The 20,694-nt window shown below is 33.5% G+C and overlaps 1 protein-coding gene across 1 annotated transcript in view; it reads right to left on the bottom strand.

Annotated features, from left to right (window-relative positions):
* Positions 1 to 20,694, bottom strand: part of LOC140449441 (uncharacterized) — a 61,498-nt gene that overhangs the window by 8,361 nt on the left and 32,443 nt on the right. The window contains exons 4-6 of the mRNA XM_072542615.1: positions 14,014 to 14,049; positions 11,303 to 11,417; positions 1,630 to 1,694 (exon numbers count right to left, since the gene is read on the bottom strand). Coding sequence (XP_072398716.1) covers positions 1,630 to 1,694; positions 11,303 to 11,417; positions 14,014 to 14,049 — 216 coding nt within the window. The remainder of the gene's footprint in view (positions 1 to 1,629; positions 1,695 to 11,302; positions 11,418 to 14,013; positions 14,050 to 20,694) is intronic.

Genomic DNA, 20,694 nt, shown 5'->3' with positions numbered 1-20,694 from the left:
ATCCACTAATAAATACATTGAAAGTATAGCAAGCAATTTCTCTAGGGGAGGGATGCAAAGCTTACAAACCCATCTGAAATTCGCGCTCTTATAGGCCTTTTATATTTGGCAGGGACATATATAGCCCATCACCTGAATACAAAAGATATCTGGCAAACTAATGGCGAAGGTATCGAAATATGTAGAGTAGTTATGTCCTTATCCCGATTTAGTTTCTTCTAAGATGCAGTAGATTTGATAATAAGGTCGATCGTGAAGAACGTAGTAGACTGGATAAGATGACCGCGATCCGAGTATTTTTTGACAAATTCGTAGAAAAGTGTAAATTGGGATATAACTCTTCGCAAAATTTAACATGCAATGAAATGCTTCCTGGATTTTTGGGGAATTGTTCTTGGATACAATATATTCCAAGCAAACCCTCAAAGTATGGGCTCAAAATTTTTAGTTTATGTGATGCTGAAATGTATTATACCATAAATATGGAGATTTATGTGGAGAGTCAACCAGATGGCCCATTTACTGTAGACAATTCCCCGAAAGAAGTTGTAAAAAGAATGTGTGCGCCAATAAAGAATTCTGGGCACAACAGTATTCTAGATAATTGGTTCATTAGCATTCCTCTATTAGATGTTTTAAAAAAAGAATTTGGATTGACTGTTGTGGGGACTATTAGAAAGAACAAAAGGGAACTGCCCTCTGAATTACTTCAAGGATCTAGTCCTCTAAAATCAAGTATGTTCGCCTATAGCGATACATGTACCTTAGTGTCGTATATCCCCAAAAAAAAGAAAGTTGTATTGCTTGTTTCAAGTCTAGATGTTGACGACGCTATAGATAGAGAAACATTTGAACATTATAAACCAGAAATTCTGACGTTTTATAACAAAACAAAAGGCGGAGTTGACGTCGTTGATCAGCTATGCTCCTCTTATGATGTTTCGCGAAAAACAAGACGTTGGCCCATGGTAATTTTTAACACCATACTAAATATCGCAGGCGTTAATTCGCTAGTGATTCATGCAAGTAACAACCTTGCTGATAATAAAATGCTTAAAAGAAAAATTTTTGAAGCATTTAGCATTTTCTCTTATGGATGAACATCTACGGGTCCGAGCAACAGTAGACAATTTAAATAAAGATCTGAAGTTACGTATTAAGGCCATATGTAATATTCCTAACACAGACGGCACTCCAACGAATGAAGGAGTACATGGTAGATGCTACTTTTGCGACCATAAAAAGAACCGGAAAACGACTGTTTCCTGCTGTAAATGTAAAAAGTTTTTATGCAGAGAACATACACGTATAGTATGCGAAGAGTGCCAAACTGAACTTATTCGGATTAACTAAAAGTTTTCTTTTTTTATCGGAGTAGAAAATAGTTTTTTTAATGTTCTGTCCAGTGTTTTTAACATTAGTTTACTTTTTACATTATTTTGTAATATGTTACTCTACTTATTAAACCTTAATAAAATCGTGTTTTACTTAAACTGGTTCAAAATACTTTTATTAACACAAACTAAGAAGTAAAAGACCAAACGGTTGTTGCGACCGCGCGCGACTACTAATTTTCAAAAATTCCTAGCGACTACTGAAGGATTAAAATAATTATAAATGAATACTTACTTTGGGATCTGCATTGTAAATACACTTCATAAGGAACCAAACTTCTTTATTGAAATCTTTTTCTCCTGAAAATAAAATTAATTGAGATATAACCATAAATTCTTTAATCCAGAAATTAAAAAAGTTTATAACAAATTAAATATAGATAATCATTAGTTCCCAGATAAATATATCTTTTTTACTATTTCTACCGTTTTGCCTATAATATATATATATATATATATATATATATATATATATATATATATATATATATATATATATATATATATATTTAGGGATTCTACAGTATTCACTGCCTTCCCTCGCTCAACCGTTTCCATCTCTCTCTGTTGTTCCATTCTCCATCGTTTAGTCCTCTCTTACTCATGGCGTCGTCTACTTCGTTCCTCCAGGATTTTCGGGGTCGTCCTCTTTTCCTCCTTTCTATGGGGCTCCATTCGGTTATTCTCTTTATCCATCTGCTGTCGCTAGCTCTTCTTACATGTCCATACCACTTTAGTCTTTTTTGTTCTATATATGTTAGTATGTCTGTTTCTGTTGATGTTCTTTGCTTTATTTCGTCATTACTTCTCCTATCCATTCTTGTTACTCTGCAGCATCTTCGCAGGCATTCCATCTCTGTTGCTATTATCTTACTGCTGTTTTTCTTGTTTATGATCCAATTTTCGGCCCATATGTCATAATACTTCGCACTAATGTTTTATAAATCTGCGTTTTTGTCTTCATATTTAGGTGTCTATCCCACCATACTGAGTTAAGTTGTCGGATTGCTGTTCTTGTTTGTCCTAATCTTTGTGTAATTTCTTCCTCTGTTGTTGCCTTTTTCGTGATTATAAACCCCAGGTATTTGAATTTATCCTTTCCTTTGATTGTTACGTTGTCATCAATCTGTAGATCTTCTATGTCTTCTTCACTTGTAGATAGGTACTCTGTTTTCGCGAGGTTAATATCTAGGCCAGCCTGGGTATATTCTTCTTGTAGTTTCTTCATCATGTAGCTGAGCTCGTCTTGGTCTTGTGCAATCACTACTTGATCGTCTGCAAAACTTAACGTATATAGGTATTCGTTCCGTACCGGTACTCCCATGCCTTCGCATTTTCTTTTCCATGTAGTCAAGGCTTTCTCAATCAAGTATATTTTGAATAGGGTTGGAGATGTGGAACAACCCTGCAGGAGCCCTTTTGTTGTGGTGAAGTCTCCTATGATTCTTGTTCCCATTTTAATGGACACTTTATTTTCTTTATACAGAGCTTTTGTAGCTTCTATGAGTTCCGTCTGTATTTCTAATTTGTACATTGCCTCCCATAGTTCTGACCTTGGTACAGAGTCATACGCCTTTCTCAGATCCAAAAATGCCAAGTGTATATAATATTAAAAGCCTATAATATTAAAAGTCTAATTATTGTTTTTTTAACTTATCCGCATGAACTTTTTTTTTATAGTTAATCAAATATCGATACTCCCCAGTATATTCTGATATTATGCTCATTAATTTCTCTAAATCATTTTTTAAGTTGTCGGTAATTATTGCTCAATCGTGTGCGCATTGAATATTATTGATAGAGTACTCCGTTGATTTTAATTACCATCGTTTCAGTTTCCATAATTTTTCTTTATAATTAATTCTGAATATACATACATTAAAAAGTAGTAGAAGTAGTAGTAAAAAGGCGATAATATGCATCCTTGTCTATCTTCCCTTTGTAAATTTATTTCGAGGGTTGTTTCGATTCCGCTTTTTGCTATTGCCTATTGATTATAATATAAAGTTAAAATTAACCTTATATACCGTTGGCCAAGATTTTTCTTTGTTGGAATATCCATGAGTTGCTCATGGCGGACCCTATCAAACACTTTTTTATAAAATATAAAGCAAACATGAAAGTTCGATTAACATTCAAACATCTCTAAGTACGTTTTGGGAAAAAAAGCTTTCTCTAGTACCGACATTTCTTCTTCTTAAGGTGTCGTTTTAGGCGAGCAGTCTAAAGAAGAACAATTAAATACTTCTTTTCAATGCTTTCTAGTCGCTGTCCTAAAATCTTTCACCTGGTATTTTGGTCCTCTCATCACATAACCAAAGTATTGTAGTTTTCGTATCTTTCTTTCATTATTTAGTTCTGTACTTCTCTGTTCTGACATTCTCAGAGTTCTTTTGTAAAACCACATCTCTAAAACTTTCGCTTTTCTCATCATAGCTTTAGTCAGAGTAGCTTGCCTCCATACCATATCAGAGTATACCTTGTAACGATATATTTTGCCTACCATAGGGGTATTACTATTAGGGGTAAAAGATTGGGGAATAAAAACTATGGGGGTGGAGATAGGGTAAGCAAAATAAACGCTACTTGTGCGAACGGCACTCAGGGTTTGTTAGGATAGCTGGGGTAGTGGATAAGTAAAAGACAAGGGGGTTGGATTGGGGCAACTACAAAAAAATTAAATAAAGGGCTACTTATACAAATCTCTTGGGACAAACAAAACAGAAAGAAACAGGAAATACCTCTAGTAATTTATATAGGGCGCCACTTTGAGATGCCTAATTATAACCATCACAACAGCTAGTTGTAACTAGAGATATAATTATTAAACATAAAAAACATATCTTTTTCAAATAAAACTCAAAAAGGGTTAGTTAAAAAGGAATAAACAAATTGTTAAAAAACAAAATTTAACTTTTATTTTGTCTTACCACAAACAATTACAAAACATAGAGAACACAAGAATGCTCAAAAAAAATACAAAATATTACCAATGGTCGCAAAATACAAAAAACCTACATGCGTTCTACTGATTTACAAATTCAGGAGATGCTACAAAAGCTTACTAATGATACTGACGTATAAACTGTGGTAAATATAAAAATTTTTACAAATAAAAAAAATTATCCTTTTAAACAATGAAAGCAATTATTACTTTAGCAAAAAAATGTCTGTCTTTACTTTAAAATTTTAAACATTAAATGTTACCTTGATTTTTCACTAGTAATTTTGAACTCAAACTGCTGAAAATCAAACAGGAACTTACTGGAACAACAGGAAACCATTTCCATAATCTGGAACGAAGATCTGACGTAGATGGAGTTGGATCAAACAGGAAAATGACAACAAAACTACACAGCGAACCAAGTAAGAATTTGATCTACACTTGCACCTACAGCCTACAGCGACACAAGCATGAATGACGAATTTAAAAATTCGTTCATATAAGTTGAAAATAAGCAAACACTTGACAGGAATTAAAACGCAGAAGATTTCATTTCTACGACGTACCAAAATTATAAGGCGACTTCGAATAAAACATTAAAAGAAAATGCTGAGAAAGTACACATCTTTAAAATAATAAACAACTCTAAAATGATTTATATCACATATACGAGGGGACTTCAATATAAAATTCTACAATCTAAGCATGAGCATTTGTATTTCATCATCAAAGAACAGAAGTGGCTGATGCAGTAGAGAGAGTAGCAACACTAAAATGGAACTGGGCAGGTCACGTGGCTCGAATGACAGACAATAGATGGACAAATACTGGAATGGAGACCAAGAGATGATGCCTACCGAAGTAGAGGTCGTCCACCAACACGTTGGACTGACGATCTAAAACGTTGTCATAGGAATTGGATGCAAGAGGCACAAGATCGAAATAGATGGAAAATTATGAGGGAGATCTATGTCCAGCAGTGGATAAGCGAAGATTGAATGATGAATGATGATGAATGACTCAAAGTTTTATTGCTTGACTTCAGTACGGCGCAGCCAAGTTAGAGAAAAAACATGTTAAGTTGGAAAATGATCAAAACAGGAGCAATGCTTCCAATTTGTGGCATTAGAGTTAGAAAACCCTGATGTTTCCAGGGCAACAACTAACAATAACTATAGAGGAAGCTACAGCTACCTAAGGAAAGTAATGCCAAACGTTAAAACGAAGTGCGGATAATATAATTGGTAGGTTTTTGTTTTCATTCGAAACTTCTGTACCAAAAAATTTACAATTCCCAACATTATTTTTAAAGTTGAAAAAACTGGTTATGTCAACAATTGTAGAAAATGCACGGATGTTGATGAAGATAAAAATCAACCAGCTCGTGCAATTAATGAAGAACGGAAACAACGTAAATCTGTTGTATGTAGTCTATCTGAAATCACTTTTTCTTGTTACAGCACCATCATTTTAAGAGAAACTAGTATTATTGATAGGAGTAAACGAAATATTGTAAAAAAAATAGGTACCATTGCTTCTTCTTCAGGTGCCATCTCCGCTACGGAAGTTGGCAATCATCATAGCTATTTTAATTTTTGAGGTAGTAGCTTTAAAATCTCTCTCTTAAAATTTAAAAAGCTCTCTAAAATCTGATATACAGCATAAAAAAACTCATTGTCTCCTAGTAAGAAATGTAGTTCTTTTTAAAATACTCCCCCTTTTAAATTAAATGTCTGTTTCGTTCCCCGTTTTTTAAGTGTTTTCTGTGTGTTTCTGTGTGTGTAAAAGTGTCTTAACTTAATTTTAACATAAAATTTTTTGACTTTACAAAATTTGCCAGATATTGCAACAACTTTATCAAAGAAATTTGATAACTACAAGCTTATATAATTGCACACCCACACAATTCGTACATCCTTTCTTATTCATTGTCTTACAACTGTCACCTTCCAAAACAAAACATAAAATCTCAATAAATAACACACATTTCATAAATATATCTCCAGAATAAATATAAATAACTTTAAAGAACTTAATGGTATAGAACATTACTTTCATCAAACAAACAATAGATTTCACCTATCTCTACTTCATTGGATAAAATCTGTCTCCTCAAGAACTTCCCCGTTTACTGTTAAACAATTACAATAGTTGACCTGAATTCTCCAATCAACAATACAAGATAGTTTGAACCATGTTTTTTCAACCATCAATTAATAGAGTACCGGCATGTAAGTAATGTTTATTTATTTGTTTATTTATTAATTCATTACAGTTTAATAGACTATGTTACCAATTTGTGGGTCTTACCTTGTCTGCTTAAACATTTTATTCATTTATAAAACCACAGACATGTAATATTGGCATAATTACTGTAATTTATATAATTTATATCACCTACCTATGTTTTATCTTTATTAGACAACACCCTAATATGGGATTATTATTTTCAGCATTTTAACTTTGTATCGTGACCTGAAGATGCTTTGCATATTATAGAAAGCGAAACCGGTCGTCCGATTAGTTAAATTAAATTGATTGTAAGTAAGTCTAACTTATTATTTCTTTTACCTTTTGAAATGGACTCACACAAGCAACACATTCATGACTTTAAATAGTTGTTTTGAGCTGCATCCAAACCATTATCTCAGGCTCTTAAGCCATGAAATTCGTCTTCTTCCGATGCTTCTTCTGCCATCTATCTTTCTTTACATTATGAGTCGCAGGATGCCATACTTCTCGCCCCACATCACATGTCCGAGATACTGTAGCTTTCTTTCTTTAATTGTAAGTTCAACTCCCTTCCCTTTACCTATTCTTCTCAGTACTCCATTGTTCGTAACTCTATCTATCCAGGAAACCCTCATAATTCTTCTATAGGTCCACATTTCAAAGGCGTTAAGTCGTTTCATTGTGTCTAGATTTAACGTCCATGATTCCTCTCCATAGTATAGTATAATGTATACGTAACATTTTGTTAGACGTACTTTAAGAGTTAAAGTTAAATCTTTGCCACATAGGACCTTTTTCAGTTTTATAAAATTAGAACGTGCTTTTCCGATTTTGACTTTGATTTCTGCAGTGTAGTCATTATTTTCTGTTATAAGTGTTCCTAGGTAAGTGTACTTTTTTACTCTTTCGATCTGCTGGCCCTCTTCTATCAAGATTTCGTTAGTATTATGGTTATGGTACCATTGCTACAACTTGCAAATAAACTCAGGAAAAAATTGCAGGGACATTTTCCCTGCCTATTATTAACGAGGCATGGTGTTTTGTGAGGACATGATGGAACGCACTAATTGTGAGGAAGATTACATAAAAAAATCTTGTTTACAGATGAGTCTTCTTTTTTATTAACTGGCCATCACAATCCATCCGTTACCGTAGAGTACTCTACAGAAAATATGTACATAAGTGTTCCTTACAAACTGCAATACCATTAAAAAGTCAACGTCCAAGGTGGTATTTCAAGTGACAACGTAATTAGCCCTTTTTTCATTATGGGCACCTTCTGTCGTCGTAAATACCTAAATTTAGTGAGACATCACATGTCATAATTCCATTATTTCCAGCATTACCTATAAATATGAATGAAATTTGGTTGCAGCAAGACATGAATGAAAGAATTTTACTGCTCAAAATGCACGCAAGTAAAACATTACATTTCCACATCTTCAGATATAGTTATTAGTACAAAAGGTAACATAAAAATGCCACCTCGCTCTCCTGAAGTTGCACCTTTTGACTTTTTCGTATAAGGTTATATGAAGCAACAAATTTACCGACATAAGCATGAACGTACCGCAAATTTGGACGAATTACGTCAAAAACTCATTCAGGCCTTTCAAAGCATAACACCTGAAATGCTGTCGAACACTCGAAGGCAATGATACAAGTGATTGTGCTACTTTTTGACGGAACGTGGTGGACTTTTTAAAAATTGTATTTAAAATATTTTTGATTAAAATTATAAAATTGTTATTTTTTAAAATAAATTGTTTTAATTTATGCCGTTCAGAATTTATTATGTCACGTTTTATGAATTAAGATTAAAGAAACCGTTGATTTGATCCAAGATATGAACCTCTTTTTAAATATTGTACTTATATCGTTGAAATTTTAATTTCCGAGACTCACTTTACAGACAAACACTACATGCGGATTCCCAGCTACAAGTTGTATCATACAAGATACCCAGTCAGTAGATCTCATGGTGGAAGCGCCATAATTGTACGTGATTCTATTAAACACTACGAAAGGGAAAAATTTAACAAAGACTACCTGCAAGCAACCAGCTTAACAATTGAGGAAGCACGCGGTCCAATAACAGTATCTGCCTTATACTGCCCACCTAAACATGCCGTTAAAAAATAACATTTCCTAGAATATTTCAACATTCTAGGGAACAAATTCATTGCAGGTGGAGAATATAATTCAAAACATCCTATGTTAGGATCTAGACTAACAACACCAAGAGGCAGAGAATTAGCTAAATAAATGTTAGAAAATAACCTGTAACAAATCTCTACTGGCAAACCAACTTATTGGCCGTCTGGTCTATAACAAAATACCGGATGCCGTTGATTTCCGCATCACAAAAGGCATCGATACCAAAAAATTATGTAAAGCTGAATCATGCTTCGATTTATCATCAGACCACTGAACGTTTATAATAACAATCTTCGAAAAAATCTTAAACAAAGTACATCAACCAACTTTGCATAACACCAAGACTAACTGGTCCCAATTTAAAGAAAAACTAGATAGCCTGATCTCATTAAATCGGTCCTTGAAAAATAAACTTCAACTAGAATCAGCTGTAGATAACCTAACAAAAAGCATACAAATTGCTGCATGGTATGCGCCTCATAGCTACGAACCATATCCAAACAGAAATATTGTGTCTCTCACAATTAAACAAAAAATTTCAGAAAAACGATAATTACGTAAAAATGGGCAACAGTCAAGAACTGCAGAAAATAAGAAAAAACTTAACAAAGGAATTAAAGGAATTAATCCATGAAGAAGAAAACCATGGTATTCGAGAATATTTAGAAAATTTAATACCGACTGAAGCTACAGATTACTCACTCTGGAAAGCCTCAAAAAAACTCAAACGGCCACAACAGTATAACCTACCAATCAAAGATTAGGCAAATACCTGGGCTAGGAACGACAACGAAAAATCTGATCTTTTTGGCAAGCACCTTCAAAAAGTATTCACGCCATACCCTTCTACTGTATCTACAGAGGAAGAAACAGAACTAACCAGATTCCTAACAGCACCATTTCAAATGGATCTGCCCCACACAAAATTTACAGTCAACCAAGTAAAACAAACAATAAATGAAGTCAACATCAAAGCAGCCCCTGGATTTGACCTAATCTCGGGCAAGATTCTAAAAGAAGTCTCGGATAAGTACATAAAACTAATAACCTTTATATTTAATACAATCCTGCGCCTAAACTACTTCTCTAGTTGATGGAAAGTGGTACAAATCATAACGATCCTTAAACCCGGAAAAAAACCGGAAAATGTATCTTCATACCAGCCTATAAGCCTTTTGCCTATGATTAGCAGTCTTTGAGAAAATGTACGTAAAAAGGTTAAAAACGATAATAGACGAACATAAAATAATTCCAGAACATCAATTCGGTTTGCGAGACAAACACCGAACCATAGAATAAGTGCATAGGCTAGCCAACCAAATAAACAAGGATTTTAACGCCAAAAGAAACTGTTCTGCTGCTTTCTAAATCCTACATAGAAAATAGATACTTCCTGGTGAAGCACGGTACCGAGCACACTAAGATATATCCTATTCACTCAGGCATCCCACAAGGCAGCGTTCTCGGCCCAATTCTATATATTTTATACACAGCTGACATTTCAACATCTAGTACAACTACTGTTGCACCGTATGCAGATGAAACTGCTATCCTGGCATCCCACACAGATCCATCAACAGCATTAAGAAATCTTCAATCAAACCTAAATAGAATTCAGCAATGGATCAAAGTATGGCGCATCAAATCTAATGGAACTAAGTCAAGACATGTCACATTCACGCTACGTAGAGAAACATTCCCCCCTGTATATATTGATAATTGTCTAATTCCTCAATCCGAGGACGCTAAATATCTTGGCATGCACTTGGATTGCCGTCTAACTTGGAAAAAACATATTTTTAACAAACGATAACAGCTTGGACTTAAATTGAGAAATATGTATTGGGTCATTGGACGCAATTTAAAACTATCTTTGAACAACAAAATTTTACTCTACAAGTCTATCCTTAAGCCCATATTGACTTATGGGATTCAGCTATGGGGCACTGCTAGCGTCTCCAATACAAACATCTTACAGAGATTCCAAAACAAGGTGCTGCGTGCCATAGTCAATGCGCCATACAATGTATCCAACGAGGTGATTCAATACTACATCCCCCAAGAAACCGTGAAAAAAGCCATACAACGTTTTAGTGCTAAATACTGTGAACGAGTGCTAGTACATCCTAATGCGTTTGCTCGGCAACTAAATACGCGGAACGTCTTTGAAGTGCGTAAACTAAAACGGCAATTGCCGTCCGACTTGTCCAACTGAACATAATAAATGTATTCAAACTAATAAAACTTTAATTTTAGAATTGTAAAGAGGTTACTCACTGGAGTAACTCTCTACATGTCTGCATTTTTTACCATACCAAATGCTTAATGCCCAGTGGGCAGATTATTGTACTCAATAGAGTTTAATAAAAAAAAATATCGTTGAAAATATTTTCCCAGACCATCTAAATAATAAACTTATATAATAAAATACAGGTAAGAGATATGATAAAAAATTTTAACATCAAAATTTCAAAGCAATATGAATGTTTTGGATTTAACTTGCGTTGCTTAAAGTGATATTAATCTCCATAAATAACAAGATAAAACAATAAAAAATGCAATAATTTTATCCTACCTTGTTTTTTGGTTTCCTCCAAACAGGAGTTGTATATGGAGGTCTCTGTTCCCTTTACGCTATCAGGCATTAGTTCTTCTAATAGTTTTCGGTTTACGTCCAAGTTTGAATTCATCTAAAAAATAAAAAAATCGATCATTTAAATTCAGCGGAATTACTTTAACTAGATTAAAATCTATACGAAACTCAGGTGCAAATGTATGATATAAATATACTGTAAATATTATTCTTATCGGTGAACTAGTAAATAAGCATTGTGAAGAAAGTGAAAAATATGTAAAAAAAATCCACAGAGAATTTACAGAAATCATGACCAAGGCTCTCATGATAAGGTTGAAGTAAGATGGGGAAGAAGAACTTGTCAAAGAAAATATGGTCGTATATGATATGATGGGAGAAAAAAAAGAATAGCCCACAAAAACAAAGATATAACTATAAATATTATCAAAATGCGGTATATATAGAGTGGATCAAAATCTGGAAACAACTAATTATCTCTCAAATGGATGGTAGTAATTGTACAAAAACCGAAATACGCTTTTTCTGCAATATGGAGATTTAAAACTTAATGCTTGCAATGCTGCCAGATTTATCATTGTTCTGATATCAAAAACCACAAGCGAAGAAGTCAAAGAGGAGATCAACAACAAAATTAACAGCATGGTAATCCCAGATAGTAATCCAGAAAATATAAGTGTGGATGATATGTAGAATAAAATCAAAATTATCTTTAATTCAGTGGTAGATAATAAACTTAAACCAGAAAACAATATAAAAAACAGCCATGGATGAGATGAGAAATATTAGAGATAATGGAAGAACGAAGAAAACACACAAATAAAAAAAAGAAAAGGTACAAAAAAATACAACAAAATAATTAAGACAAAGATTAAAGAAGCAAAAGGATCATGGCTACAAGATCAATGCATAGAAATAGAATCCCTAGAACAGAAGCATGACACTTTTAACCTACAGAAAAAGATCAAAAACTTAACAGAAGGAAACGGATCACGAAGTCATAACTTAATACTAGACGAGCACAACAATCTGCTCTACGAAAATTAGAGAATACTTGAAGCAATACATGGAAGAATTATTTAAGGAAGAGCAAGAGACAGAAGACAGTGTTTTTGGATGTTCAGGACCAGAAATAACGCTCAGTGAAGTAACATATGCAATAAAAAGACTAAAAACCAACAAAGCACCTGGACCTAAAAACATACAAGCTGAAATATTTAAACTTTTTGAAAATAACCAACTCAAACTCCTAACGAGTCTACTAAACAAAATCTATGAAACTGCAGAATTTCCTACAGATTGGCTAGTTTTCACCTTCATCCCTCTTCCCAAAAAGGCAAATGTCACCAGATGCTCTGATTACAGAATTATAAGTTTAATGAGCCATGCACTTAAAATCCTTCTTTCTGTTATTTACTCTCGCATAAGAAAACTTGAAGAAAACATTAGCAGTGTTCAGTTTAAGTTTAGAAGCGGACTGGGAACGCGAGAGGCTCTATTCTTAATACAAGTATTGATACAAAGAGCTCGAAAGCTCGTCAGGGCTGCATTTTATCACCGACGTTGTTTAATACTTACTCAGAGATGCTGTTCAGGGAAGCTACTGATGGTTTAAAAAAAGGTATAAAAATCAATGGTGCAATCATAAACAATTTAAGATATGCGGACGATACGGTTTTGATTGCTAATAATGCGGAGGATCTACAATCATAAATAGACCGTGTAGTGGAAGCCTGTGGCAGATACGGCATGAAATTAAACTGTAAGAAGACCAAACTACTTGTAGTAAGTAAAAACAACGTAATACAGCACCAATTCACAGTTATTAATGAACCCTTGAACATAATCGACAAAATTACATACCTTGGATGCAGCCTAAATAAGGAATGGGACCACTCACAGGCAATAAAATGTCGTATAAAAAAGGCGAGAGTTGTCTTCAACCGCATTAGGAAGATTTTATGTAATATGCATACCTGATACCTGAACATTGATATAAAAACACGAGTCTTGAGATGCTATGTATTTTCTATCTTTTTATATGGAGTCAAAGCCTGGAACTTGACGGAGGCAAAATCCAAACGATTAGAAGCGTTCGAAATGTGGTGCTACCGCCTCATGCTCAGAATTTGCTATGTTTATCATGTTACATACAACACCGTGATTTCAACTAATTTTACAAGACAAGATAAAAGGCAAAAGATCTCAAGGGTGCAGAAGGACATCGTGGTTGAAGAACATAACACAGTGGGGAGGAATGACTACCATACATCTATTTAGAGCAGCTGTCAACAAAGTTGTATGGACCAACGTGATTGCCAACATCCACAGAGGATAGGCACCAAGAGAAGAAGAAGATAGCATTAGCCACTTTGGTTTTTTAAATCGAACACTCTGTATATTGTAATATTATTGTAATCTTCATCTCAATTCGAGTTCGACCGTATGAATTGCTTGGTATTTTATTTAGTCACGAAGGTCATAAATAAATAAAACTTCCAAAACTACGGTTTTTTTGGTTTTGGAAATATAGCAATTAGGATCACTTTTTAAACACAGAATAAAATTATTATACCAAACGCTGCCACCATTTATATGGCAAGGTGTTATCAATAATATCAAATTTGAGTACTGTAATGTAATTAGCTAGAAAATAACATTAATAACGAAATAGTGTAATTTAAAAAACTTACCAGTCCTGATGCTGTCCATAAACAGCTGACGTATTTCTGTAAAAAAATAAAAAAGTAAATGTTTTATTTCAAATAACTCTTGATTTACGTTGAATTTGCAACATTTAAAATTTGGTAGCTAGCTTTTGTGGCGATAAATCGATTACACATTTTGTACAACGATGTACAAATTCTGACATATAGCAAATAAATAACATATAAATAGCAAAGCTGGCATCAATATAAGGTTTATGACTAACTGGTTAAAAAAAATCCAATACAGTACTTAAAGATAAATTACAAGTCTATTTTTCATTATTAAATTAATAGGCGAGTTTTCTACAGTTGTCGCCGTTTCTCGCATCCTAATTTCCAGCATTTTCTGTCGAAGCAATTTTCAGGTTTAAATCTCTGGCGGTCATTGCAGCTACTACATCTTCTCTGCATGACTGTCTTGGTCTACCTCGTTTTTTTCTAGTAGGCGGAGTCCATTTTTGTATATTTTTTGGCAATCTATTTTTAGACAGTCTATGTAGGTGTCCATATCAGTTTAGTCTTTTTGCTTCGATAGTATCTATTATGTCTAGGTCAATATTGTTTACTAATGATCTACTTCATTATGTAATAATATTTGTATTGTTTGTTTATGCACCAAGTGTGTAAATAAGATGATTACAAACGAAGAGCAATATAATCGAGCCAGAGGGCATCTGGCTAGAGGAGTGAATGTTACTTGATGAGCGTAATCATCCGATAACACCAGTGGTACATACAAGATGTTATTTTCGCGTCACATGATATAAAAACTAAAATTTGGACGTTTTTACTTTTAAAGTAAAAAAATATTGTTCTAAAGCTATTTTCTTGTGGCATTTTGAATTAATTACTATTTAACTGGGAATAAGCCACAATTAAAGGTTAAAATACGTTTATTGACGTTTCAATTTCCACTTCGGAAATCGTTCTCAAAATACAAACATTAGTAAATTAAACAAATTTTGTTTTTGTTACTTAGTGAAAAATTCTTCTATTAATTTAATTTTATCTGACTCATCTATATTGACAATTCAGACATACATTATACATTTTAAAGTACACGACTTTAAAATGATATTGCCAATATTGTTGAGTTGCGTTCCTGGGACGACTTTACTTATAAGATAGTTCATTCGATTACATGAAATCAACTTTAACTTGAGAATATCCGTCAGAAAAGATCATAACATGTAATTCGTCTTTAAAAAGACAAATACATGCCATGATGACAGTAAAATTCTCCTGTTAGTGATTCCATAGTAAATTATGAGGGAAAAACCAGGAAAAAAACCTCATAATACTATCCCGACATGGTAAGTATTTGATCTTGCATTTATTTTACCTTCAATAAATACCAAATTCCGATTTTATATGTTTTTTATTTAAAAAATATAAATGATGTATTCTCTATATGTTACTGACTTACCAATACTGGTATTTTCTTTTTAATAACTTCCTCTTTCAATATGGGTAACCAGATCCTACTACATTCTGCCGAGGAATTCGCGACACAATTGGTCTCATTTAGCATAATTAGAGCCGCTTCTTTGATTTTTCTTTTTTTACCATCCGTTTCTTTTAGGACTATATTTGAATCATTCCATTGAACCCTATGTTCATTATCCCATGCATGTTTACATATTTGAGATCTATCAAATTCTCTATTTTTAATATAGGATTGATGTTCACTTATTCTAACATTTAATGGCCTTGATGTTTCACCTAAATAAAACTGATCGCATTTTATTTAGGTGAAACATCAAGGCCATTAAATGTTAGAATAAGTGAACATCAATCCTATATTAAAAATAGAGAATTTGATAGATCTCAAATATGTAAACATGCATGGGATAATGAACATAGGGTTCAATGGAATGATTCAAATATAGTCCTAAAAGAAACGGATGGTAAAAAAAGAAAAATCAAAGAAGCGGCTCTAATTATGCTAAATGAGACCAATTGTGTCGCGAATTCCTCGGCAGAATGTAGTAGGATCTGGTTACCCATATTGAAAGAGGAAGTTATTAAAAAGAAAATACCAGTATTGGTAAGTCAGTAACATATAGAGAATACATCATTTATATTTTTTAAATAACAAACATATAAAATCGGAATTTGGTATTTATTGAAGGTAAAATAAATGCAAGATCAAATACTTACCATGTCGGGATAGTATTATGAGGTTTTTTTCCTGGTTTTTCCCTCATAATTTACTATGGAATCACTAACAGGAAAATTTTACTGTCATCATGGCATGTATTTGTCTTTTTAAAGACGAATTACATGTTATGATCTTTTCTGACGGATATTCTCAAGTTAAAGTTGATTTCATGTAATCGAATGAACTATCTTATAAGTAAAGTCGTCCCAGGAACGCAACTCAACAATATTGGCAATATCATTTTAAAGTCGTCTACTTTAAAATGTATAATGTATGTCTGAATTGTCAATATAGATGAGTCAGATAAAATTAAATTAATAGAAGAATTTTTCACTAAGTAACAAAAACAAAATTTGTTTAATTTACTAATGTTTGTATTTTGAGAACGATTTCCGAAGTGGAAATTGTAACGTCAATAAACGTATTTTAACCTTTAATTGTGGCTTATTCCCAGTTAAATAGTAATTAAAGTAAAATAAGCCTATGACAGTTGTTGATATTTTGACGTTGTTGATTATATTATGTAGTAGTCAGTTGGATTTATATTCATTTATTAAAAAAATTGTATTTTTAATATTTATAAAGATTGTTGAGGTTAAAAAAATGCTAGCAACCTTATTCAAGCTAAATTAAACAAATATTACACTAGTGAAAAATAAAATATATTTAGAATTATGCAACCGGTTCATCTCTTAATCCTTTCATTACTGATTTAATTGTAGGTAAATAAAACTGTCGATAAAACGATATCTATCCAGGGAATTTAAACCAATCACACAAACAATAATGGATCAAAACCAACATATTATAAATGACGAGAAAGGGATTGCAGAGGTATGGAGAAAATATTGACAAAGTCCATATGCATTTGATCCCCAGAATGCAAATCACGATGAGTTCACTGCAGAGAGAGAACCAAACATTCTAAAGTCAGAGGTAAAAAAGGCAATCAAAAAGTTGAAAAATAGAAAATCTCCTGGCGCAGACCAGATCACCGCAGAAGTTTTAAAAGAGACTGGAGATGTCGGAGTAAATGTTATGCATATTTGATGATCTGCAGAAAGATTTGGGAAACCGGAGAGTGGCCCAACGACTGGACAACATCCACTTTCATCCCTATATTCAAAAAAGGAACTCCGCTAGATTGCAGCAACTACATAACGGTAACCTTAATATCTCATGCAAGTAAGGCTCTATTTCATGTAATACATGAATGACCAAAAGCTTTTCTATTGCCTCATATATCAGAAGAACAAGCGGGATTTGTTCCAGGAAAAAGCACAAGAGAACACATCCTTAATGTCAGATAGCTAATCGGAAAAACTCGTGAATTCAATACTCCTATGCTTATGTGCTTTGTGGATTATACAAAGGCCTTCGATAAAGTCAAATGGCAGCAGCTATGGTTAATACTAGCGGAAATGGGAACACCCCACCACTTAATTCAACTAATCAGAAGTCTATATGAAAATATTAAGTGCACAGTAATAAAGAAAATAAACAACACCCATTCCGATCATTTCAGAATAGAGGCAGGTGTCAGGCAGGGATGCATAATCTCGCCAACTCTGTTTAATATCTACAATGAACACATTATGTGAAAGGTACTAGACGGATGGAAGGGCGGAATATCAGTAGGAGTTCAAAAAATCAATAACTTGAGATATGCAGATGACACTTTAATAATCGCGGCAAATCAAGAAGAAATGGAAGACATAATGAGACGTCTGAAGGAAAAAAGCAAAACATATGGACTACAGCTAAATAGGAGTAAGACAAAGATCATGATAGTAGACAGAGCTCGGAATAATCTTCAACACATTAAAGAAATTGGGGGCTTTGAAGTAGTAAACAGTTTCATACACCTGGGGTCCCTAATAACAAACGACGGAGGGTGTGACAGAGAGATACGTAGAAGGTTGACTATTGCTAGAACAGCTATGATGAAACTGCTAGCAATTAGAAAAATTCTAGCATAACAATACACACAAAACTAAGGCTGGTAAGGGTGCTCATTTTTTTCATAGCGACATATACATCCGAAACGTAGACCTTAAAGAAAGCGGATAAAAATAAACTGGACGCTTTTGAAATGTGGGTATACCGCCGCATGTTGAGAATATCCTGGATATTAGAACAACTTAAAGTAAAGGGTAGATTGCTTAAACAAATAAAACAGAGATATTTGCAGTATTTTGGACACATTGCTAGAAGAACAGGTACAATGGAAAAACTGATAGTCGAGGGTAGAGTTGAAGGAAAGAGACCTAGGGGAAGATCTCCAAGCCGTTGGGTAGATCAAACAAAAATACTGATTAACCAAGGGTTACATGAAGCAGAACAACTAGCCCAAGACAGAGAAGGATGAAGAGAAATCGTGCAAAAACTATAAAGGCCTGATGGTGTCACCACATCCTAAAAGGGATTAGGACTGAGGAGGGGGAGGAAATAAAACTGTTTAAAATGACTAATGATATTCGTTGATACCTAGAGATCTAATAAAGTGATTGATTTTTTTTTCATATTGTTGCGTGTCCTTGTGTCCTTAGAAAGGACATAAGATATATGTGTCCCATTAGTGTTGAAGGGTGGGATAAATAAATCCCATCAGTTAAGAAACACACTTATATTTGAAATAAAAAAAAGCACATTACACAAAAAAACCACTACTTTTAATGAATAATGTGGTAAAAAACAATTTTTACATAGAGGCACATTACACACTATACAAATAGTTGTAGTTCGAGTTTCTGATTTATTTTATGAACATCTAAAGCACCTTCTGCTAGTTAGATATTTGTTGTGGCAATGGTCTCCAACCTTGATCATCTGTTTCTGTCGTTCAGATATTTTTCCAGAAGGGCCACTTATTTGTCTTTTTAATTTGATTTTAATCTTCCTAATTCAATTAGCTGTTCTGCTAGGGTGGCACCAGAAAAATCAAAAGTAAAGATTTTGTTTTATCTTCTTTTATGCAAATCTTTTTAAATAATCCAATAATTTACAATAGTGTACATAACTAATATATAAAAAACTTTTCTCCACCATTTCGCAAATTTTCAGTCCATATCATAATATGTGCTAATGTTTTGATCGGCGAGATCTACTCTTCTTATAAAATTATTGTAAAAAGTAATTGCTTCTATATAAGTAAACTTAGCTTTTTCCCCAGTGTTCAGCTTTCTCTTGATAATTTTAAGAGTTGTACTGTGACAATTGGACATCAGCATCACTTCTTTTGTAACTTTTCATTTAGTCGTTAAAATTCCTTCGAATAAAACTCAAAACTCCGTATCACCCCTTAACATTTTGTTATTTTCAAATTTGGCTATGTTCACCCGATTGGCCATATAGGTTTCTAAACAAGGAAGATTTATGATGTTTAGTAGGTAGAACGAAGTAAAAAAGCTATCAAAGTATAGAAACACATCTGGTGACCGTATGATGTTGGCTAGAGTTTCAACAACTCGTTCTCAAAGTGGATAAATTTCTGTAAGAAATAAGTCCAAGTGTTGGACTACTAGTGCTACACCACTAGTAATAATTTACTTACACATCTTAAATTCTACCTAGGTAAATTCTCCAGCAAATTCTCATGAAAGCCGAAAGTATATTCAAAATATATTTTTACCCACAGATTAACTTTCTCCCAATTCCTAACTAATTTCCTAACCAATTCCCAAAATTTCCCTGTTTAAAGAATTTAAAAGGTGGGTTTTACCTACCTCTTTATAGAAATATCGAATTTGTCCCCCGTCCCCCGCAAATCCCTTGCAATAGTCAGGTATTGAAAATCAGAATTTTAAGTAGTCAGTATAAAATTGTATCCCAGCTGAGCTCGTCGTTTCTTGTTTAAAGTTTGAACTCTCGCATATATTAGTTATTGTTACATAGCTTATAGTTAAAAGCTGAACGCTCAATCTTAATAAAGTATTCTAATATTAAAGAAAATATCTTTAGTTGAAGTGACAAATTATTAGTAACATTTTAATCTGTATCAGTGCGCGTGTTGTGTGTTGCTAGTGTAAGGTGGACAGTGATTGGCGGTTTCAATAAAAGAACTTGCGCTAAAACTTTGGCTAGATATTAACATTCAGTTACTAAACTACGTATTTTTTAAACTGCTTGTGTTCTTATTTCCCACGCCAGTGGGTGGTCCTTCAAGTTGGAAGTAATTACATTACTTACTATGCTCTAAATGGTAGCAATATCGCCATCCTAATTTGTTGAATAAATGTCCGTTTAATTCTACCACCTAGAGTTCCAGTAGTTGGTGTGAATTCCTTTCCCAAGAAAATATTGTTATCGTATATATATTTTGTAAAAGAATCATTTCATAGCCACATTTTTATGCCTCTTTTTACTGGCTTCTTAGGAAGATACTACTTCAGGGCAGATCTTCCTTTGTACTTAGTCATTGATTCGTCAATGGACTGATGGAAACTCTCAGTCCTCGCCTTTACAAAAGTTTGTTTCAAACAAAAAACAACTTCATCGATGGGGGA

Source organism: Diabrotica undecimpunctata, chromosome 9, assembly GCF_040954645.1.
Source record: "Diabrotica undecimpunctata isolate CICGRU chromosome 9, icDiaUnde3, whole genome shotgun sequence".
In the NCBI taxonomy this organism is placed as follows: domain Eukaryota; kingdom Metazoa; phylum Arthropoda; class Insecta; order Coleoptera; family Chrysomelidae; genus Diabrotica; species Diabrotica undecimpunctata.
This window is presented reverse-complemented; position numbering and strand designations above follow the sequence as displayed.